The sequence below is a fragment of the Ceratotherium simum genome, chromosome 15 (genome assembly GCF_057802395.1).
Source record: "Ceratotherium simum simum isolate JZ-2026a chromosome 15, ASM5780239v1, whole genome shotgun sequence".
In the NCBI taxonomy this organism is placed as follows: domain Eukaryota; kingdom Metazoa; phylum Chordata; class Mammalia; order Perissodactyla; family Rhinocerotidae; genus Ceratotherium; species Ceratotherium simum.
This window is the reverse complement of record NC_141914.1, coordinates 24,872,274-24,895,715: the sequence shown is the minus strand read 5'-3', so window position 1 is coordinate 24,895,715 and position 23,442 is coordinate 24,872,274. Positions and strand designations below refer to the sequence as shown.

The window sequence follows — 23,442 nt, the reverse complement described above, 5'->3', positions numbered from 1 at the left end:
CACCCTTGTATCCCTCGTCCCCAAGTACCCTACCTCTGTCTTGAGATGTTTACTCTTGTGGAGTGGAGGGTTGAGGGCACTCAACCAGGAGAGCAGCTGCACACCAGACTGAGCTCTTCCCTGGGGTTCAGGCCCCCCATGCCTCATAAGCCCAATGTGCTTTCCAGGGGCCTCACATTCTTCACCTGGCCCTGTAGTTTCAGGGATCCCGAAACCCGAAGTGACCTGGTTCCTGGAAGGTGCCCCCGTGAGGAGACGAGAAGGCTCCATTGAGGTTTATGAAGATGGCGGATCCCATTACCTCTCCCTGCCGAGAGCCCGGGTGAGGGACAGCGGGAACTACAGCTGCACAGCCTCCAACGTCCGAGGCCAGGTGTCCTGTGGCTGGACCCTCCGGGTGAAAAGTGAGTACACTCCTCCAGGTCACCCTGGGTTCTCATGGGGTGCTCATACGCTGCACAAGTGTCATCTCCTACAGCCCCCCGCCCAGAGTGTACAACCGAACAGAAACATCATCCCCACCCACATGCCAAGACCAAAGTCATTGCTCCAGGACGTGATTCCTGATGAGGAATTCATGTCAGAATCACCTCAAAATAAACATGCCCAGGCCCCAGGCCCAGCCCAGCTGAGAACTGTCTTTTTTAGGTTCCTCAGCTGTCCCAGGGCAGCTGTTCCTCAGCCGTATCCCCCCTTCGTAACCACAGAGAACCAAATATTCACTAAATATATGCCTTTAGAGTAATGTGAGATGATGTGGGATCCCACATCTTTTATGTTTCTTGTAATGTCTGCTTATAAAAGTAATGTATGTTCATGGTGGGGAATTTAAACAATATGTAATCTTATGACTCAGAAATAAATGATATTTTAATGTTTTTAAAACAAAATTGCCATTGTACTATTTGTATACTGCTTTCTATTCTAATTTGCTCATGTTACATAAGCATGTTACAAAAGTATCTTTCCATACTATTTCTTTCTATATTATTTAATATTATTTGAAAACATGAGTTTTAATAGCCATGTAATATTTCATAGAATAATGTATCTAATTTAGGCCTCCTCTTTTTGTTGAATATTTAGGTTGTTTCCATTTTTTCACTATGGTAACAAAACTGTGATAAATATCCTTGTACCCATCTATCGCTCTATAAAGTTTCCTCCTCACTTTAAATGCTATTTGGGGACCCTAGACCCCTGTCAGACTATTGAGGAACATATTAAACCACAGAGATAGGGTCAGCAAATTTCAGGCTGTTGGAAACGCTGTGGGACAAATAACCTTTGCCTATTTTTTTTCCAATAAATAAACTACAAGCAAAGAGAGGAAGGGAGGGACAAGCTAGAGGGCACTTAGATGAAAAGATACGTAAGCGACATCAACAATTGCAATACATGGACTTTGCATGGATCCTGATTGAGACACCTTTGAAAAAATCATATGAGAACATCAGGAAAATTTGAGCATTGGTAAGATATTTGATATAAAGGAATTAGTGCTATTTCTAAGATGTGATGATGGTCTTGTGGTTATTTTTTTAAGTCCATATGTTTTAGAGATGTAAACTGAGTTATTTACTGGTGAAATGATATGATTTCTGATGCTTGCTTCAGAAATAATCCATGGATGGTGGGAGTTGGTGGAGGTGTAAATGAAATGAGATTGGCCATGAGTTGATAATTATTAAAGTTGAGAAACAGATATATGACGATTCACTACACTGCTTTCTCTACTTTTGTGTGTGTTTGAAATTTATTATAATAAGAAACGTTTCAAAAAAAAGAAAGGAAAAGAAAAGAACTTAGTGGTTCATCCAGACAGCAGGATGCCGTGCAGCCTGTAAAACAAATGTGGCTGACCTGTAGACTCTGATGGTGAAACATGTCCAAGATACGTTAGTAAGAGAGAAAAGCCGTGTGTGTCATATGCTATTTGCATAAAAGGAAAAAAAATCTATGTATATATATGCAAACAGATGTCTGTGTGTGCATAAAATATTTCTGGAAGGTTCCACAAGTTGCCTCTAGGAAGGGAAACTGGGAGTCCATAGGAAGGGGTGGGAGGTAGTCTGACTTCTCACTATATACTGTTGACTCACTTCTTAATTGGGATTTTTCCATGTTCATGCCTTTGCAAGGAATATTATTCATTCCATGTGGAGGTAGGAGTGCCTGCAGGCAGAGTTCACAGGTCCAGGAGCCCAACCAAGTCTCATCATCCAGGCTGTGTGTCAGGGCAGGGGACACACACGTGGCATCGTGTCCACCAAACTTTTGTTGGAGTGCTAGCTGTTATTATTAAATGGAACTGTGCACAGAGACTATACTTGCAACAAGTCGGGGGTGAAAGAGAATGTTGATTTTCAAAGCTAGCGAAGAGCTGAGGCGAGGGGGATGGGAATTGAGATTGCCACAAAGCTTGCGGTTCTTACCAAGATTCCTCTGTCTGTTTGTTTTTGAATGAATGCTCTTTAGAATGTTGCAAGCCTTTGGTTAATGTCCAGAGTTCTGAAAAAGTTGATCTTGATGACTTTTGCCAGTGTTCTTGTGGCTTGTACAAGGAGTGGATTTTCAGAAATCCTCACTCGACCGTTCCAGAAGTGCTTCTTGACTCCCTTTCTTCTTGGAGACACTAGCTGTTCTAAAACTTCTCCTGGTGACTTCACCAAGGTGCAAGTCATGGGATGTAGTTCTTTATCTTCTCTGCAATACCCTCTTTCTCTCTTTTTTCTGTCACTGCAAAAAAGCTGTCTGCTTCCCTTACCCAGACTTCTCTTTCCATCCCTCCCCATCTCCACAAAGACCGTGTCTAATAATGACTTACTCTCCCACCATCTCTTCCATCTCCTCCCTTCCCGTATCTAGAGACCTCTTTCTTCTCCCTGCAAGCGTGCTCTGGTGTTCCCTACCCTGACAAAGGAGAGAAAATCTTCCGTCTGCACAGATGCCCCTTAAGCTCCAAGCTCCTACTTTCAAGCGCATATTCTTTTCAATGACTCCCCAAGGCGTTTCTCTAATGAGGGAATTTGACGCTGGCCAGGGGAAGGGGTGGAGGTGGTGCCTCCCCACACCTCTCGAGGTTGTCTGTCCATCCTGTCCCTCAGTGTCAGTCCCATTCAGATGCATCATCATTCTGATGGTGCTGCTCTCCCACTGCCTACTCTCTCCTTAGGGGAGCTCTGGTCTGGAGGAGGAAGTGTGGACGTAGAGGCAGAGAGCTGGGCGTAAAGCCGGGCTTCTCTATGGTGCTGGGCTATGGGAAGTTATTAACTTTCTCTGTAAACTGAGCTAAAGAGAGCAACCTCATGGCATTGTCACAGTCACATCTGGAAAAGTGCCTGGCACATAGCAAGCCCCCAACTATTTGTTTTTGCCCTTAAAGCCCTGCAATATAATATGGCTTTCTCCTCATCACCGTATTGAATAGCTTCTCTTGAAAAGCGCGGTGAGCTGTCTTCTAATCACCAAATCCAGTTACCTTTCCCAGCCATCAACCACTGTGATATTTCTGCAGCATGTTCGGGATGTTGTAGAAGAGATTATCTATCACTATTGCTCTTAATTAAGGCCCCCAAACTACAAATTGCTCCCCAATTCACCAATGTAGAAGGCTTTTGGAAAGTTCAGCTTGGTGGTTCTCAACTGGAGTGTGCATCAGAATCATGGGGGAACTCAGTAATGCATAGTCCCAGGCCCCCCACGTTTCTGAACCATTGACCTAGGTGGGAAAACTAGAACACATATGAGTCTTTGTCATTTGATTCAGTCCTGGAATTGGAAAAAATAATTAGGATAATTTAAGATTGAAACATCCTCACCAGGGGGCATGTGGTCTCTACAAGTAAAAAGATATTCACAAGACTGTGCGGGGTCCAGTGGAACATATTAAAGAATCTAGAAGACACTAGAAAGTAGAGTAGGACCAAGAAAGGGGGGAGAAGGAGCTCTGGGGATGCTCCAGGACAGCCGAAGTCAAGACTGCCAGGAGGTGCCCGAGTCCCCGAAGAGGGGAGGCAGGCCCCCCCGGGTCTTGAGTGCGCCCAGACCTGGGGTGTTTTGTGACAGTGAAAAGCCCCTGCTGGTTACTCTGCCTCAGGCTCTAGGTCTCTACACCGGTGGTGCTGCCTGCTTCCAGGTGTGAAGATAGTGCAAGGCGTCTGCCTGTGAGGCTCTGGGGGACTGTGGTCAGTCACCAGAGCGGGCCAGCTGTGATCTGAGATGGCCTGTCTGTTCTTTGCCCTCGCAGGGCTGGCCATGATGGAGGTGGCCCCCTCGTTCTCCAGTGTGCTGAAGGACTGCACCGTCACTGAGGGCCAGGACTTTGTGCTGCAGTGTTTGGTGCAGGGGACGCCGGTACCCCACATCACTTGGCTGCTCAATGGTGAGTGCCCCGCCCCAGCCCTCTGCCCCAGCACCTGACCCCAGCCCCCTGCTCAGCTCCCTGGACGCTTTAGCCCTACCTGCATGCTCACTTGGCTTCCCCCATTTATCACTCTGAACCATTTATGCATAAGAAGGAAGCACAGAGTCCAGAGAGAGCGTGGGACCTGGAGTCTGCTGTTGCCTAGCTGGGGACACTGGGCAAGTTACTACTTCCATCTGAGCCTTGAGTCCTCGTCTGCAAGACGGGAATAATGCCACCTACCTTCCAGGGTGGCAGTTGTGAAAATTAAATTGGATTTTTTATGTAAAACAGTTAACGAGGTGCCTGGCACATAGGTGCACAAGCAAGTTAGTTCCTTTTTATATGGCCAGGCTCATAGGAGGCCCTCAGTAAATAGTTGTTCAGTCAACAAATGAGCAAATAAACAACAAATTAATGAACCACACCAGAAGTTGTTCATGGGACCTCACCTTTTCTTTAGTGGCAGGTGGTTTTGGGGTTCATAGACCAGTAATTCTTTTTAATGTTGTAGTCCCACAGAGACATGCCAACCTTTTTTTTGCCAAGTAAGGTCCTTGGAAAAAATTAACTATCCTGTACTATCACCTTTCTCTTTTGAAAAAAAAAAAAGCCTTTACATTCCAAAAGAATGGGAAAACACTAATTTTAGAACTGAGAACGGTCCATAAATTTGATGAAATTGAGCAGGATCTACTTGGCGGGTCCACAGGGAGGATGAAGGAGCACCTGCCAAGAGTCAGGAGACAGAAGCACTCGTCCTCCTCCGCCACCAAGTGGACAGGTGACCTTGGAGACCCCACATTGCCTCTCTGGGTGTTGGTTCTTTATTGGTGAGGAGCTGGGCTGGAACAGAAGGTTCCGGGTCTCAGCCAGCTCTCACTGCTGATAGAATAGTCTCCTTAGGGAGCAGTGACTCCCACCACCTGTGCATCATATAGCGCCATTTGTTTCTGCGCCACTGACGCATTTATTGTGAACCTTCCTTGTTGGTGTAGTTTGCCTAGGCTTTGCTAGAAATTCTCGTTAGTCAGTGAGAGAAGGTGCCATGGAGTCTTCCTATGTGTCGTCTTTTTGGGTAAATAAGTGAAAATTGAGGTCTCCTTCCCTCCACTCCTCGCTAAGAACAGAGCTCCTATCGGATCTCATGACTGACCACAGGAGGCAGCCTTCTTTTGGCTGGAACAGAACAAGGACGTTAAGGACTAGTAATGGATCTGAGTAGGAGAGTTTCATTTACATCTGGCTCAGAGTCCAGACCAGGGGTCAATAAACATTTTCTATAAAGGACAGACAGTAAATATTTTCAGCTTTGCAGGCCATACAGTCTCTGTCACAACTACTCAACTCTGCTGTTGTAGCACAAAGGCAGCCAGAGACAGTAGGTAGAAGAATAAATGTGGCTGTGTTGCAATAAAACTTTATTTATGGACGGTGAAATGGGAATTTCATACAATTTTCACATGCCATGAAATAGTCTTCCTTTGATTTTTTTCCCCAACCATTTAAAATATGTAAAAACTGTCATTGGCTTTGAAGCTGTACAGAAACAGGCTGCAGGTCAGGGCTGGCCCACAAGATGTAGTTTGCAGACCCCTGGTCAAACCACTCAGGACTGAAAAGCAACCCAACCTTCTTACTCTTGGTGAATCTTGGCATTTCCGCACTCTTCCCACTAGAGGGCGATCGTGCACAAGTTGGGTTCTCGTGGCCGCTAACTCTGGTCCAGCCCAGTCTTGGAGCTGGAAGAGATCTGTGTCTCCCAATTCTGAATGCCTTGAGCCAACACCTCCTTTCTGTGACCACCATTCCATCCCATGCTTGTGGGTTATGCCCCAGTGAAAGGAGAGCTCTCAAACAGCTCGTCGGTGCATGTTTTGACAGCAGAAACACTTTGATGGCAGTGACGGAACGTATCGGTATTTTCAAGGAAGAGTGGTTTTAGGGTGTCATTTTCACAAAAAGTAAAAACAAAGAGCGTTGCTCAATCCTCTCAGGAACAGGATCCTGGCTCCTGCCTTTCCCAGCCCCCAACCCCACTTTTCTGAAGTTCAGTAGGTCGGGCAGAATCTTTTCCCTCTGGCCCTCTGGCATGCTTGGCAGTCTCTGCCAGACTGTCATGGAGACTTGAAGTGCTGCTGTGTGCAGAAGAAAACATTGCATTGCGAGGAGAGGACTTCTTTACATACTGTCTCCCTCCCCCACTGCCCACCCCCAATTTTATGAAGTGCAAACCAGGACCCTGGGGCCTGATAAGGGAAGAAGCTGACAGTTGCTTCTTGGTGATTGGACACATTCCTGCTGTAAAGCCAGAATCTTCAGTAATGAGGTTTTTTTTTCCCCCTGGAAATGAAAGCTCACATCCTGGAATGATAGAGTCTCAGGAATATATAGAATTAAGGAAACCACTGAAGTTCCTAGCCTGTGCTTCTATCTCCACGCAGGACTTTAGGTGACCTGAATAAAAAAGGGCCTCTCCTGGAAGGGCTCTGGGAAGAAGAGGCCAGAGTCGTTTTCGTTCCCCATATTTACCTTTACTGTGAACCCTAAAATACGTCTAATTGTATGCAAGAAATGCACCTAATTGCAGCATGGGGTTGAGGTCGTAGAATTGCTTTCCGATAAATATTTGCAATGGGAAATGGAATTATTGTTTCTGGAGACATCTAAAGGGAGCCAGGAACCTCGTGTTCAGTCTGGGCAAGGCCTGTTCTGCCTGAGGCTGGGCTATGGGCCAGATGATCCTGTAAGATTCTTTCCAGGCTCAGAATTCTGAGAAGTCCGAGATGCAGATTTGGGGACTGTTTATTTAAACAGAATGCAGAGAACTATGTCTCTTTCCCTCCTGCATTCTAAATGCCTCCAGAATCTCTCCCCTAGTCCTCCCAGTCTTGCTCCTCCACCTCACGCAATCACTCCCTCTCCTTCGTCTCCCTAGAACCTGCCTCTCTCTCCACCCTGAGCCTCTGTCCAGCCAGCTGGGGGTGGGCCTGGCACTCATTAGCCCTCAGTGGATCTCAGCGAGCATTGTGAGCATCAGTGTCATAACAACAGCCACCCCGTTGAGGACGGGGCTCATGTCCCCACCACCGGGTGCTCCCTGGCCTGACCTTCCTGTGCTTCCCTCCACAGAGCAGCCCATCCGGTATGCTCACTCCACCTGCGAGGCTGGCGTGGCTGAGCTCCACATCCAGGACGCCCTGCCGGAGGACCAGGGCACCTACACCTGTCTGGCTGAGAACACCTTGGGGCAGGTGTCCTGCAGCGCCCGGGTCACTGTCCATGGTAGGAGCCTCTGGACACCTCTCTAGAAGCACCTTTCCTGCAGACACATCTTTGGAGAAAGAGCACTGCACCTGAAGGCAGGCAGGTGGAGGAGGTGGCCTCTAGGAATTCACAGTGACAAGGGTCTACCATGGGAGATGGACATGAAAAGGCCAGTTCCCCACCCCTCCCCACACTGGGGCTGAGGGAAGATGCGGGGGAAAGAGGCAAGAGCTTCCTTGTCTCAAGAAGTTCTAATCTGGTAGGAAGAAAACCACATACACTGAAAGATGACCTAGGAGGAGTACTCACATACCGCCTAGGACTTAGGGGTCTCACCAATGACCCTGCACATGCTGGGGACCACTGGGTAACAGAGTGCTGGTCCTGAGGCTTCTAGAGGGTCACCAGTCATCCCTCCTTTCCTTCTGACCCTGTTCCTCCCTACCACCCCAGGCTTGTTTTTATACATCATCAGCCTGGTGTCCAGTAATCTGATTATCATGGTCATCCATTGATCCGCGCTAAGGGCTTAGTCCCAGGAAGTCGCAGGGATGTCCAGACAGAGCTGTCTGGGCCGTGGTATTGGCGGGCTTGCTGACAGTGCCCAGGAAGTGCTTCTTGGGTCCAGGGCCATCAGGTAAGCCTGACTCCCCACCCTCGGCCGGGCCTGGGCCCCCAGCTCCTGTGTGTGACTGAGGCCTGGGTGCTTGCACAGGGGCACTGTGCTCTGCCTTCCCAGCAGACTGTCACTCTGTCCCCCGGGCTCAGGCCTCTCGGGCAGAGTCTCCCTGTAACGTGAGCACCCACCTTCCGGGAGGCCACAGGGGATGTTTCACTGAAAAGGACAAGGGAAAAGTCATGTGCCGGCTACTATGTTAAATACTCTCAGCTCACCCGTATTTTCTCATTTAGACCTCAACAGCCCTGGGGGTGGGTGGTGCTCTCCTTATTTCACACAGAAGGGTCTGCAGGTCTCAGAAAGTGAACGTAACTTGCCTGAGCAAACCAAGCTGGTAGGTCAGGCTGGCCTTTCAAACTCAGATCCTCGCCACTCTAAGCCTGTGCTCGTTCCCGTGCCCTGCCATTTTCTAGAGCGTATGTCCCCTGGCCCAAAGGGGCAGGCTGGCGCCCATGGGCTGGGCAGTGTCGCCCTTAGGATAAGGGAACTGGCACTGATGGAGAAGGTGGCTAGTGCTGGCTCCATGTTCTCTCTGCCAGGAGGAGGCACACCCTCTGGCCTCTGATTTCTCTGAAGTGTCTGGCATGGAGTCGTCACTGAAAAACCAGCCTCCACATCCTTCCAAGAAGCCCTCCACACTGGGGTGGGAGCCTGACTCTGGCCCCCGGGAACTTAGCCAGCATTCTGGTTTACACGTTCATCCCTTTTATCCTCACAGATCTCATTTCACGGCTCCTTGAGGGGCCTCGAAATTGTGGTAACGAGACTTAAGAGGAAGCGAGCAGATCTGAGCCTCGTCTCCTTGGGCCAGGGGAGCAGCTCTCACCTTCCCACCAGGAGGCTCTCCTTGGCGGTCCGCACAGCCCACCCTAAAGTTTAGTAAGGGGCAGAGAGAGCCAGAATGGCGCGGGGTGGGTCTGTTGTCCAAACCTCTCCCTTGCCAGCTTCAGCCAACAGCCTACTAATCCCGTGCCTGCCCGGGTAGTCTGTGTTTAGATTGGATTAGAGAGACCTAGCTGAGCTAATAGTCCCACTGGAGGTGAGGGTCCCCAGATGAAGGATCAAGAAGTCTTTGGGGCCGTGCTTGCCCCCGGGTCTGTGGGAGGAGCCGGGCCTGGGTGATTGCCCATCCAAGCGTGCTGTAAAGCAGAAGAAGAGAGGTCCCGGCAAGAACTCTGCCAGGGCCGTTTGGATTTCTCTGAGAGCAGCCCTGCGTGAGTGAGGCCCCACCCCGTGTGGGGATTTACTGGCCCGTGACGGCCAAACAGAGGCTCAGCTACCATAAATGGTGAAGGAGGCTGAGAGACGTGGCCGCGCACTCAGGCGGGCGGCACTGGGGCTGTCAGCCCGGGGTTGGGGCAAGCCGAGCCTGGCACGGTGACACCCTGGCTCCTGGCCCCAAGGCGCTTGTGAGGCTGGAGTCCACCATCCTCGGCGGTGGAGTTTTTCTTACTTTATTGGCAGCTCCTTTGGCTCCAGGTCTCTGGGGGCCGCACAGGGGGTGGGAGAGGCCTGTAGCGGGTGCCTTTGTGCCCTGTGGCGCCGGCCGCTGGGCTGGCCTCTCCCTTAGCTGTCAAGGCCTGGCCTCAGTGTGGCACCGGACCACACTGGAGCATGGATGTGAGCAGACGCCTGAGTGTGAATCCTGCTCCACTGCTGGCCAGCCCTGCGACCCGGGCTGCTCTTCAGTCTCCAGGCCTCACCTTCCTCCTCTGTGAAATGCAACACTGATAGTCACCCCCATACTGTGAGGATTAAATTAATGAATACAGTAACGTCCTCAGAACCTAGGAAGTGCTCAGTAAGGGTGTGTTGTTATGGCAGTTGTCCAGCGGAGCCCTGGCCTTTAAACAAGATAAAATAGTTCGAAATGCCAAATCTAAGGAGCGGTCTTACCAGAGGATCAACCTGGCACACGGTGGTGGCCGTTTGTCTGTCCATCTGTCTGTCCGTTTGTTTTTGGTAAGGGGAAGAGAGAATCAGAGAAGGGAGGTATTGCGCCAGATACTGGAGCCATAGCCTGGAGGACCTCATTGTAGGGGCTCTGGCCACAAGGGGGCGCCATTCAGCAACGCATCTCCCACCAATTGTCCAGTTTCCTGGTGGAGAGGTTTCTGAGGGCAGCTCTGCTGGAGGCACGCTCAGTCAGAGTTCAGCAGAGGCTTTTCTGAAGGCCGACTTGGGGACTCTTTCTCACCTCTTTAGCCTTTTGCCAAGGTTTTGTAATTATCCAGAAATTGCTGGTCCAGCACTCTGACATGGTTTCTGCAGCCACTTTTCCCTGCCTTCTCTCCTCTGTAACCCCTTCCTCCAAAAACCTGGCTAACTCCCTCCCACAGATGGCACTTCCTCTAGGAAGCCTTCCCTGACCACCACAGAATGAGTTCTCTTACCAGCCTGTACGTCCCTTAGCAGTGTGCTTATTCATCAACCAATCTTTACTGAGCACCTGCTCTGTGCCAGACATTGTTCTGGGGACGCTGCAGTGATCAGGACAGACAAGCTCGGCCTTCATGGCGTTTACATCTGGATGGGGAGATGGGCAATTATCAACACGTGGTTTCATCAAATACTGACAAGTGCTATTAAGAAAATGAGACTAGAAATCAAGGAAGGGATCCTTTTCAGGTGGGTGATGAAGGAAGCCTCTAGAAGGAGGTGATATTTGAGCAGAGACTTCAGTGAACTGGAGAAAGAGTGCTCCAGGCAGGCGGTACAGCAAGTGCAAAGGCCCTAAGTCAGGAACAAGGTCACCCTGTTCAAGGAACAGCAAGACGGCCAGTGTGGCTGCAGCAAAGTGAGTTGGTGGCCAAGTGGTAAAGGATGAGTTTGGAGAAGGAGGCAGGGGTGCTTCATACAAGTCTTCTGGGGTAAGGAGAAGGCATTTTATTCTAACTGTGAATTTTTACTCTAATTGCTTGTTTAATTATCTTCCCTGCCAGACTGTAAGCTCCCTGCGTGCAGGACCGTGTCTTACTCATGATTGCCTGTGGAACAGGGCCTGCCACGGGGGCATGCATTCAGTGAGTGAGTGAAAGAGCAGACTGAGGTGGGTGAGCCTCCCCCCATGCAAGGGACACTCCCTCCACCTCCTCACTCGCCCGGGGGCTCAGTGCTCACTGGAGTGGGTAGGAAAGCCACAAACCAGCTCTCAAGAGTTCCTCACCAAATCTTCCTTCTTTCCTCCCCCTACTGGAGGAAAAAAAATCCCCAATAGTTAACCAGGCAGTGAAGGCCCTCCCTCCAAACCCAGGATGGAGCCCAAAGGATGATTAATCCAGATTCCTGCCCAGCGAGCGCAGGAAGATCTGAAGGAGAGTAAATATTTCAGTTTATTTGGACTGAGTCACCGGTGGGGGGGCTTCCTTAGGCTAGAATATTTTATCTCCCCCTGGAGTATCTTTGTCAAGGCTGAAATTCTTAAGTGACTGGATTTATGAACCTGCTAATTGCACCCATTTTGACATAGTTTCAGCCTAATGGTTTGTTTATTTAACTGAAGTTCTGCTGGGCCTATTAAAGGCATCTGAGGACATAAAATCTGGGGAAGTTAAAAAAAAATAAATAATCTGATCTCTAGAAAAAAATGAAACTTAATAAGCATATTTATTGGAGTTTTGATGTTTTGGTGAAGAGCTCCTAATGAAAACAACAGGCACCAGGAAATCAGCCCTTCACAATGAAAGCATCACTAAAAGCCAGTTTTTCAGATAAGTGATGGACACTCTATGGGGCAGCCTTGAGATCTGACAGCCTCCCATCATTTTAATTAGAAGACCCTGGCTGCCGGCTCCTGTCTCCTAAATTGTGCTCAGGAACTTTGGACACAATATAATCTGTCCAGTGGGTATCAGGTATGGACCGTGTCCTCCATGAGTGGACAAGCACTAAAATGTTTTTAATATTTATGTTAACTAAAGAGAAATTTATTGAAGGAGAAGGATAAATAACAGTTTTAACTTGTCTTTTTATTTTTTAAGAACCTTAGTCCACCCAAAACATCTGTCCAAAAGTCTTTTAAATTCTAAGAAGGCAAGCAATTAAATGTGAAATTATTTTATAACCGACATTTTAGTTTTATTTAGGTTGAATACAACAGAATCTGGACATGTGGGCCCTTTCATGACACAGAAGGACTTCTGAGTATATATCGGTACGTTCGTGTCCATGTCGTAGAACTGGAGACTCATTTTACTAATTGGACAATTCGAGATTTTAAACCTGTCTACTTCTGTAGACCACTGTAGGTCCTATCTACCATTTACTTGCTTGGAGTCCATGGTCATGAATGCAATCTGGAATTACAGCTGCGTGCCCCTCATGACACAGTGTGCTCCACCCTAGGGCTGGAGAGTGGTTTCCAGGCGCTCAGGGGAGGGAACATTGGTGGTTTGGACGCTCTACCTTTACGTTCAGAGTTGGAGCATAGCTCCGGAGGCAGTAAGCAGGCGGTGGTTGCAATGATCCCTGCTTGCCATCCAGCAACCCTGTCATTACTGTCCAGAGACCTTTTATGGGATGTCATGCATCATTGTTTCCATTCATTCTTTTCCTTGCACACTTCTCTTCCTATTTGCTTATATTCTGGAGAAGTCAGTGGGGGGGAAGGAAAACCAAAAGAGAGCAGGACTACAGGGGGAAGAATCTCTTTTTATGCCACAGAAGTAGACATTTTGCTGACTCTCCTAGTAGGTTTATTTGGTTAGGAGACAGACTTGTTGGAAGAGGATTCAAATACCTCCCTGGAAATGTACACGTTGCACAAATGCCCTGCAGATGGGAAGGGGCTGGGCTTCGCTTTGGCTGGGTGAAGGTCATTGGATGAGTCCTTGGATGCATCCTCTAGAGTCAACAGTCCTGGAATTTAGGGCAAGGAGGAGGCTGGTCCGTGATCCCTGGACCATACTGGCCTTTGAGCACCAAATAAAGGAAGAAGGGAGGGCTGTGTTTCTAAAACTCCCCTTCAGTTGGTGATTTACTGAATTTCCATAGGGTCACGGTGAATCAGATTTGCTGGTGGAATGCTATTTTGCATTATAATGACTGAGCAAAACAGCTCAGGTTCAAAGCTTTAAGGAACATCCTCAGTAGATCCAAGATAAGGCAATTATTTTCCCTCCCCCCTCACTCTGCATTTTCAGGAGGTCTGTGTGTCTTGTCTTGAGAAGGGTTGAGGGAGGTGATGCTAGGAAGCAGGGGAGGGCCATTCCATGTCCATTTTCATTTGGTGACCACCTCTGAATCCAGGGATGCTCTTAAGTTGCTGACAGACAGGGGCTGGGGCTCTGAGAATGGGACTTGGAAAATAGCTGTGACAGCAATAGGGGGGGGTCCCTCTATAGAGGAGAGCTGTGGAGAGCTCCTTAGATGGTGCGGAGTTTCATACCAAGATTCTGTCTCTGTTTTGTATTTCCGTGTCATCTGTTTAAACACTTTAAATGTAACATTCCACAGTTTTTGTTTTAATCTGAAACAAGTTTTGAATGAGCTGGGAGCCTGCAGAGGGCCCTTTTCAAGGAAAACTACTCAATGTGTAAACGTGTGCATTTAATGCAAGTTTGGATCCATAAACATGGGGCTTCAGAGAGCAGCAAGTTGGCTAGTAAAAGTTGACAGTGGTAGAAAACACTTCTAAGGAGAAATTCAGAACTGTTTTTCCTGCTAAACCCAAAGAAAGGAAGGGAAGAACAAAACTGGTGTAGTAGAGAGGGAGACTCTGAGCTCACAGCCAGCCACCGGGACAAAGGCTGTAGGGTTCTTAATTTCAAGACAAAGAGAAGCTAAAGGCCTGTTCTGTCTCCAGCATTCATGTCTCCGGGTTTGAGGAACAGGTTGTACAGGTTATTGGGTAAGAATTAACGAGAAAGGTAACAAATTGCACCTGCTGTGTGGGTATTGAACTCTTTCTCCAGATAAGAGCTTTTCAAAACAAAATATTGGGTTAATACCAATTCGTATGAGTGTTTTTAAACTAAAGCCACTATCAATGAGTGTTTTTAACGAGGAGCGTTGTTTTGATAGAAAAAATCTAACCAGTTAGAAAGCTGGTTTGTTTTATTTAGTTCCCACACCAACTCCACTTTCCACTTTTGAATTAACTCTGCTTTACAGATGATGAAGAAAACCGATGCTCCGAGGTGAGGTCAGCTGCCCACAGAGCCCAGCTAACAGGCAGCAGCCGTGTGCTTTCTACTTTGCTGCTCTGGGGCCCTGATAAGTCATCTGTTCGATATTTGCCGCTCCAGAGCAAGAATTTAATGTCTTAAGTGCATGACTAGGAACTGTCTTCAAAATCAGTTTCTGATGAGTCAGAACAGAGCAAAAATGGCCAAGGAGGAAAAACTGGGACGGTCACTAGGGTCAGAAAGGGATATCTGTCCTTTTCCCCTCCATCCCTCTCGCACATTCCTTCTCTCTTCTCCCCACTCTCTTCTCTCCTCTTCTTTCCTTTCTCCTAATTTCCCTGTCTCAAGTCCTGTTGGCAGCTTTCGTCTGTATGGCATCATTGTCACTTGTCAATAACCTGCTTGCAAGTATTCCTTTTTTTGTGTGTGAGGAAGATCAGCCCTGAGCTAAAATCCGTGCTAATCCTCCTCTTTTTACTGAGGAAGACCGGCTCTGAGCTAACATCTATTGCCAATCCTCCTTTTCTCCCCGCCCCTGCAAAGCCCCAGTAGATAGTTGTATGTCATAGCTGCACATCCTTCTAGTTGCTGTATGTGGGATGCGGCCTCAGCATGGCCGGAGAAGCGATGCGTCGGTGCGCGCCCGGGATCCGAACCCGGGCCACCAGTAGTGAAGCGCGCGCACTTAACCGCTAAGCCACGGGGCCAGCCCGCAGGTATTCTTAATCTTTGTTCCAGTCTTTCCCGTTGGAGGACAGGCTGATCCTTTTCCTCTCTCTCACGGTGGAACAGTGCACCCAGCAGCTAGCTGCTCAGCTTAATGATGCACTGAGTCAGAGAGGGAATGGAGAGTCATCGGCTGATTGATCAAGTACCAGAGCCGCAGATCAGTTCACTTTAAATCTTTAATCCTAGGCCAGTAAGTCAAGGAGACTCGGCCCTTCCTTGATCCCAGAGAGAAGGCCCTCTCTGGGCTTGGTCTCAGCAGAGCAGCAGGAAGCACAGCTGTGGGAGAACCTGGGGTATATTTAGTCTGGCCCCATTTGAGCTGGGTAGCAAGTCTGTCACTGGGTCCCAGGGACCTCTCCCTTGCTATTTGTGTGCCATAGGCAGTGCCTGCCCTTCCCAAATGAGGAAGGCTCAGGTTCCCTGAGGCACCAATGCCAATGGGGGCCTCTCATCTCAGACCCTGGCCCACCAACCCCTGCCTCAGACCAGGACTGTGCAAGATCATGGCTGAAGCACAACCCCGGAAGAGCATGTCTCTAGGGTAACTGGTGACTCTGGGCATGAACACAATGACAGAAAGCTCCCAGTGGAATCTAGGTGACGGCCTTTGTTCTCAGGACAGTGGAGGGAGAGCGTCCAGACCCGGACCCAGCTGGCCGTGTCAGCCCCAGGGTCTTAGGACAGGCCAGCTTCCTTCTCTGAGCCTCAGCTCCCCGCACTGTAAGGTGGGGACATGATCTGCCCTACTTCAGAGGATGTTGAGGATAACACCGACTGAGCTGCAAACGTCCTTTGGGATCGTGAAGTGCTGAACTTCCTAAGGAATTGTTGTTATAACGGTATCTCAGCGGCAGCTGTTAATGCCCTTTCAGAGCTCTGCCTGATGACACGCGAATGTCCTGGTTTGTCTCATTGTAGTTTTTGTCAGATTGAGTTTGCCCAAACAAAAATGTCACTTGGGTTAGGAAAGTCACAAAACATTTATTTTTATACTTGTTATGTGTCAGATATTGTTCTAGCTGTTTTACGTGTTATTTCTTTTAATCATCTAAAAACGCTACAGTATTTACCACGCATTACACTGATGATGTAGACATCACACTTGTCAATATTATATTATCATCCGTAATTGGTGATAACTGCGTTATCATCTATTTAGAGGAGAGAACACTGAGGCTTAGGTTGGGGAACTTGCTTCAGATCACACAGCTAGAGCTGTGAGTTCAGAGAGGCAGTTTTCATCTGTCTCCTCTGAGTTTATGAGTCCACACAAGAGTGAGCACAAAAAGATGCATAGTCTATGGGCCACAGATGAGCCAGAATAATTTATTTGGCTTTGGAATTAAATGAAATGGGCACACCTTGCCCTTTTCACCTGGCTTGCCCTGCTTTAGCTTTTCTCCCTTGTCAGGGGTCTAGGCCGTGGGTCAGCAGATAATACATTTGTCCTCGTGGAGAGTTCACCATGGGCGCCAACTGGAGAAGGCTGGTTCCCTTGGAGGAGACAGCCTCCAGGACATCCTGGCCTTGCTGTCAGAAGTCCTGGGTATGAGCTCTAGGTCTGCCTGTAACTGGCTCTGTGACCTTGGGCAAGTCACTTCACCCGAGCATGTCCTGGCCTCTCTATCAGTAAAGCGGGGTGATGGGATTGGGACTGGGGTTTCAGGATTCTAGTTAGGGTGGCTTTTCTCAGGCTGCCTAAAGGAAGCTACTTGTCCCAAAACTGAGATCCTCACTGGCTCCTTATCCCAGTGCAGAGTGTGTTTGTAGGGAAGCTTGGTTCATTTCTCACCCCATGAAGAATTTGAGGCAGTTGAATGTGGGGATGACTCAGCCATTCACTAGCCTAGATTCACAGTCATTCTAGTCCCATGTGACCCCAAACTGCAGGTCTGAGAACAGGTTCATTCTGCACGTTTACTCCCCATCATTTTCCTCTTCCCTCTGTTCTTGCTGTGGGGCCTTGGGGAACAAAGAACAGGGTCAGAGGCGAAGGAACTCAGTGCTTGCCCCAGGGCTGGTTCCCACAAATTCAGTCTCTCTCTGTTCATCTCTCTCCTGGAGGGCGTGCAGCGAAAGTTTGTTCTCAGTTTACTTTAGATGTATCCAAGGATAGCTTTAAGCAACACATTTGTATTCCTAACAGTGTTCCCACAAATTCAGCCTCTCACACTCATCTTTCTTCTGGAGGGCGTGCGGCGAAAGTTTGTTCTCAATTTACTTTAGATGTATCCCATGATAGTTTTAAGCAACACATTTGTATTCCTAACAGTGTTTGCCTCTGGTCACATAAAAAGGAGTCTGTGATCCTTGGGAGAGGGCCCAGTCTCTGTCTGTTCTTTTGCTGTTGAGAAACCCACCAAGTCATTGAGCCCGAGTGGATGGGTGTGAGTCAGCTCCCGTGCTAGCCTTGCTCACGTGTTATCAATGGTCAATGGTCGTACAAAGTATTTTCACATATTGTCTCTTTAAAACTTCAGAGTCCTGTGATGATGCTACCATTTCCCTAAATACAGATGTGGAAGTGGAGCTTCAGAGAAAGGCAGTGACTTGCCCAAGGCCAGGACCCAGCCTCAGGTCCTACGTTTCCAGTGGCTTTCAGAGAACCACGTGGGAGGCGGTGGCCAGGCCACCCTCCAGGAGAGGGAGGTCCAGATATGCTTTTAGTTCCCACTGGCCGAGACCTGTCGGGTGATGTGGCTTTGCCGAAACCCCAGGCCAGGAACTGGGCAGTGGGAAGACCTGAGAGAGGGTGGGAGCCAAACAGGAGCCGCCACCAGCTTGAAGGAGAGGGAGCTGGAGTTGTTGATGTTCCTGCAGCCCCTAGGAATCAGAGCTGTCTGCACGGAGCTCTCAAGCTGGGGACTCGGGCTGAGAGGTGGGAACAGGGAGGACTCTGCACAGGCAAAAACATTTTGTCCTTGAGCCTTCTCACTCTGCAAGACAGGAAATTCCTCAACTCTCTCGGGGCAGCAGACTTTCCTGGCCACTGCAACCCAATCAGAGAAATGAGATCTCTGCCTTTCCAATACTGGGGGCCCCGAGCCCACTCCCAGGACCTTCTGCCAAAGCCAAGGCTGACTGGCTGCCCCTCTGTCAAAGGAGGTGATGCCAGGAGCCGGGGAGCAGCGGGGGCCTGAAAGCCCATTCTCTGCTCATTCTCTCATGGGGTTACCTGTCTCAACTGCCCTTGCACTCCAGCTCCATGCCCTTCACACTGCACCTGCCTTGGGAGAAATTTTCCTCCAGCCTCCCGGCCTTCCCGGCCTCTCCCATCCTCATTCCCAGAGGCTGCACTGGGAGAGCTCTGCAGTGAGCCATATTTTATTTCCAGTGCCAACAGATAAAAATTCAGTGGCAAATTTGGAGTTAGGCCTGTCTCAGGTATGGAAAGCACCCAGGAAATGTATCCCCATGGCTACAAGCTTCCTGGAGAAGATCTGGTATTTGTTGCCTTGTGCTAATAAGAACCCAAAATACCAGAGTCCCTTTCCCCCAAAACGTGAAGTTCATAATTTTTATTTTTACTAATTTTTTTTTTTTTTTTTTTTTGGTGAGGAAGATTAGCCTTGAGTTAACATCTGTCGCCAATCCTCCTCTTTTTGCTGAGGAAGACTGGCCCTGGGCTAACATCCCTGCCCATCTTCCTCCATTTTATATGGGACGCCGCCACAGCATGGCTTGACAAGCACTGTGTTGGTGCACGCCTGGGACCCGAACCCCAAGCTGCCACAGGGAGCGCGCACACTTAACGCCACCGGGTCGGCCCTCAAAACGTAGAGTTAAAGTTAGAGATATCATAGCCCTTTCCACCCCTGCCCCTGCCAAAAGACAGAAACTAAAAAAGCTAAAAAAGAATTATTGAAAGCCAAAGCCACATGGCTTGCAGGACAAAGGGCAAGATCAAGTCTGGGCAGCTGTGAGCTTGTCCTGTACCAGGCTGTCCTGTGTGGGAAATTGACACCGGCTCAGCCACTTTGCTGCCCCTTCTCCTTCGGCTCACCAGGCAGGTCAAAGCCCAGCTTGGGGAGAATTCTAAGAATAATGGATAGCCTATTTGTTAACTCGTGTCCCCAGAGAACCAAATGGGGGTGAGTGGGCTAGCCCTGAACCCAGAGAATTGTTCTAGTTTTTGTCTTTGACTCGCTGGTGAACTTGCTCCCTCTCTCAGAGAGAGAGATTTCCCCACCTAGTTTTCATTGAGGTAATATTGATGTACAATAAACTGCATATATTTATGGTGTTTAATTTGAAACCTTCACCCATGAAACCACCACAATTTTAAACAACGAACATCTCCATCACCCCCAAAGCCTTCCTTGTGCCCCTTTACAATCCATCCCCCCAACCCCTGCCCCAGGCAACCACTGATCTGCTTTCTGTCACTATCTTTTGCATTTTCTAGAACTTTATATAAATAGAATCATCCAGGATGTACTCTTTCTTTGTTGGGCTCTTTCATTCAATGCAGTTTTTGTGAGATCTGTCCCTGTTGTAGTGTCTATCATTAGTCCATTCATTTTTATTGCTGAGTGGTATTCCATTGTGTGTATATATTACAATTTTGTTATTCATTCACTTGTTGATGGACATTTGGGTTGTTTCTCATTTGGGGCCATTAGGAGTAAAGCTGCTGTGACTGTTTGTGTACCAGTCTTTGTATGGACATGTGCCTTCACCTCCCTTGTGTAAATACCCAGGAGCAGAATTATGGTAAATGTATGTTTCACTTTTTAAGAAACTGCCAAACTATACTATTTTACACCCCCACCAGCAGTGTATGAGAGTTCCAGTTGCTCCGCATCCTTGCCAGCACCAGTGCTTGGGATGGTCAGTCTTTTTAATTTTGGTTATTTTAATCAGTATGGTGTCTTTAGCTTTCTCGAGGTGCTTAAAGTCTCATGAGACAGCACTGGAGCATCATGCCATCATAGAAGACAATGAGGAAGCTCTTCAGTTCTGTTTTATGAGAGACATTAGATATATTGTTAAATGAAAAAGTAAGATGCCAATCATTGTGTATACTATGCTATCTTTTTTTTTAAAAAAAGAAGAAAATAAAAGAGTAGGCCTGTTTGCTTGTGTGTTAGACCATCTCTGGCAAGATGAACAAGAAACTGAAAATTGGTTGCCTCTGGGGAGGGACGCTTGTGGCCCGAGGACAGGGGTGGAAGGGCGACTTGACACATACTCTTTGGTACCTTTTGAATTTTGTGCCATGTGAGGATATCACTTATTCAAAAGAGTAAATAAAACTTAAGAAAAAAGTCTGATAAGATGCCAAGTATTGGCTTCCCCAACTCGAAGTTCTCCTGAGGAACCAGAGTCTAGATTGGGCATGGCCCTAATGAGGCCTTGTTCTTTCCCTGCTCTCTACCAAGAGCACTGTCATGCCCAGGATCAAAATGAACAGGCAACACACCAGCTGGGAAAAAATATTTGCAAACCATATATCTGACAGGGGATTAATCTCCATAATATATAAAGAACTCATGCAACTGAACAACAAAAAAAAAACAACCCGATCAGAAAGTGGGCAGAGGAAATGAACAGGCACTTCTCCAAAGAAGATATACAGATGGCCAATAGGCACATGAAAAAATGCTCAACATCACTAATCATCAGGGAAATGCAAATCAAAACCACACTAAGATATCATCTTACACCCGTCAGAATGGCTATAATCACCAAGACAAAATACAACAAATGCTGGAGAGGCTGTGAAGAAATGGGAACCCTAATCCACTGCTGGTGGGAATGCAAACTGGCACAGCCTCTGTGGAAAATAGTATGGAGATTCCTCAAAAAATTAAAAATAGAAATACCTTATGATCCAGCTATCCCACTACTGGGAATCTACCCAACATACCTGAAATCAACAATCCAAACATAGGCTTATGCACCCCTATGTTCATCGCAGCATTATTCACTATAGCCAGGACATGGAAGCAACCCAGTGTCCCTCGACTGATGATTGGATAAAGAAGATGTGGTATGTACATACCATGGAATACTACTCAGCCATAAAAAAAGACAAAATCGTCCCATTTGCAACAACATGGATGGACCTGGAGGGAATTATGTTAAGTGAAACAAGCCAGACAGAGAAAGACAAGCACTGCATGATTTCACACCTATGTGGAAGATAAACCAACACACGGACAGATAGAACTGTTTGGTGGTTACCAGGGGCAAGGGGGGTGGCGGCTGGGCACAAGGGGTAGAGGGATGCATTTATAGGGTGACTGGACAAAAAATAATATACGACAAAAATTTCACAATGAAAAATAAATAAATAAATAAAAAGAGCACTGTCATGCCAAGCAGAGAATTGGGCACGCCTCGTTCCCAGTGATCCCCAGGGCCTCCCCAAATGCCTTATCTGTTAGCAGTCAGTTTCTGGTGGGAACCTGAGCCTCAACACAGTCATGTGCTGAGTGGTCATTTAATCTGTGTTTGTCGAATGAATGAACATTCACCCATTTTCTGTTATCTGCCACACAGAAAAGAAGACAGGAAGTGACAGGAAGAGTGAGTACCTCCTGCCCGCGGCTCCTGGCAAGTCCGTCGCGCCCCTGTTCCTGCAGGGCCTCTCTGACCTCAAAGTCATGGATGGAAGCCAGGTCACCATGACAGTCCAGGTGTCAGGTCTGTCTCTGCGTCTCTTTCCTCGGGGTGTATGTGAAAGGGGGCACAGTGGCAACATGGGTGTTGCTCCCCGATGTCCCACTCAGATCATTGATCCACCAGAAAATTAACATGGGATTGTCAGTCAGTGGACCCTAAGAAGTGGAGCCTCTTGGTCTCTCTTTTCTGCTTTCTCTGGATTCAGGGTTGATTGATCCAGGGGAAGAAGATGGCCACGGCTAGAAGGGTGAGGGATTAATGTGAAAACATGGTGCGGCCAGTGTAGCTGGAAGATTTTGAACACTGGCACAAAACCAGATGATGTGAGAACTTCCCAACTCTGGGAAGATATTCTCAGTTTCTCTATTCAAATTTTAAGGTGAGAAGATGGAGCAGAGGTCCTTCTAAAACAGGTGTGGGGTGACGAGAGCATGTGATTAGCAGTGTGAGATGTCACAGCCCTTGCTAGGGGCCAGTGAGAGAAGCCTGGGGAGGCTCCTGGCGCAGACTTACTGACAGGAGCTCATGCTGGTGCCTGGGGGCATCCAGAGTTCCCCTTCATTGCGTAAATGGTTGCTGGCTGCTGATCAGTCCCTCTGACAGCCGGGAGATCACTCTCCTGCCTTTTTAGTTCCTCTGGAGCTGCAGAAGCAGTCAAGATGAGCTGTGAGAGAACCTGTGGGCTCGCCCTGTTAGGGGTCCTTGGATGAACTCCCTGCTCCTGCAGGCTGGAGGCAGTCCCATGACAGTCCCAGGTGGAGGGCTGTGTCCCCTCCCCTGTCCACACTCTTTGAGTTGACAGAAATCAGAGGTGCTCTGCGCCTGGCCCACAGACATGTGCTCGCTAACCCATTGGAGACAGATGGTGGCCTCCCCTCTCCTTGGGCCTCTCCAGAGCCTGACGCCACGCAGCCTCCCTCAGCAGCCATTCTGGGGGCCTTGCTCCTCCGGAAGCAGAGCATGATGGCTCAGCTCGTACCTCAGAGGAAACACTCACAGGTGGCCCTATTTTATGCCCTAACAAGTTACTAGAAAGTACCCAGGAAAGTAGCCTAGTACAAACTGAGCATGCTGTCTGCCGTGAGCCGCGTTGGGGAATCCTGGGCCAGCGGGTGCCCGCTGGACAGCATTTGTGTAGTAGCAAAATGAAATGCCGACTGAGCTTTCCCTCCAGTGAAAATTGACAAGGGAGTCGCCGTGAGGTTTCCATCGCGTTGCCTGGCCGCGCACGCACTGTTTGAGGCAGAGCAGGATGGGCAACACGTTCATTTTGAACCCAGTGATCCAGTTACCACTCAGTATTATCAAGCAGTTTGAATTCTAATTTTAAAAGCCATTCTTCCTGACTTTTCTTTTTCATCTCTGAAATCATATTTTTTCACTTCTGGATTCTTTCTAGTTTCCCCAAATCTGTTGTTAAATAATTATAATGAGCATGCATTGACTACTTTCTTTGTGCCAGATGCTATTCTAATCTGCTATCCTAGCAGGCTTCTAAGGGGGGCTGTATTGACTTATTTAATCCTCCCAACAAACTTATGAGGTGGGTGCTGTTAGAATAGTTTATGGAAGCGAAAGTGAAGCGGAGAGAACTCAGCAGAGTATCTAAT

The 23,442-nt window shown here is 48.3% G+C and overlaps 1 protein-coding gene across 1 annotated transcript in view; it reads left to right on the top strand.

Moving 5' to 3' along the window:
- MYLK (myosin light chain kinase) overlaps window positions 1-23,442 on the top strand; it is a 264,120-nt gene that overhangs the window by 149,378 nt on the left and 91,300 nt on the right. Inside the window, exons 9-12 of the mRNA XM_087439713.1 lie at window positions 198-404; window positions 4,250-4,384; window positions 7,538-7,690; window positions 21,710-21,853. Coding sequence (XP_087295839.1) covers window positions 198-404; window positions 4,250-4,384; window positions 7,538-7,690; window positions 21,710-21,853 — 639 coding nt within the window. The remainder of the gene's footprint in view (window positions 1-197; window positions 405-4,249; window positions 4,385-7,537; window positions 7,691-21,709; window positions 21,854-23,442) is intronic.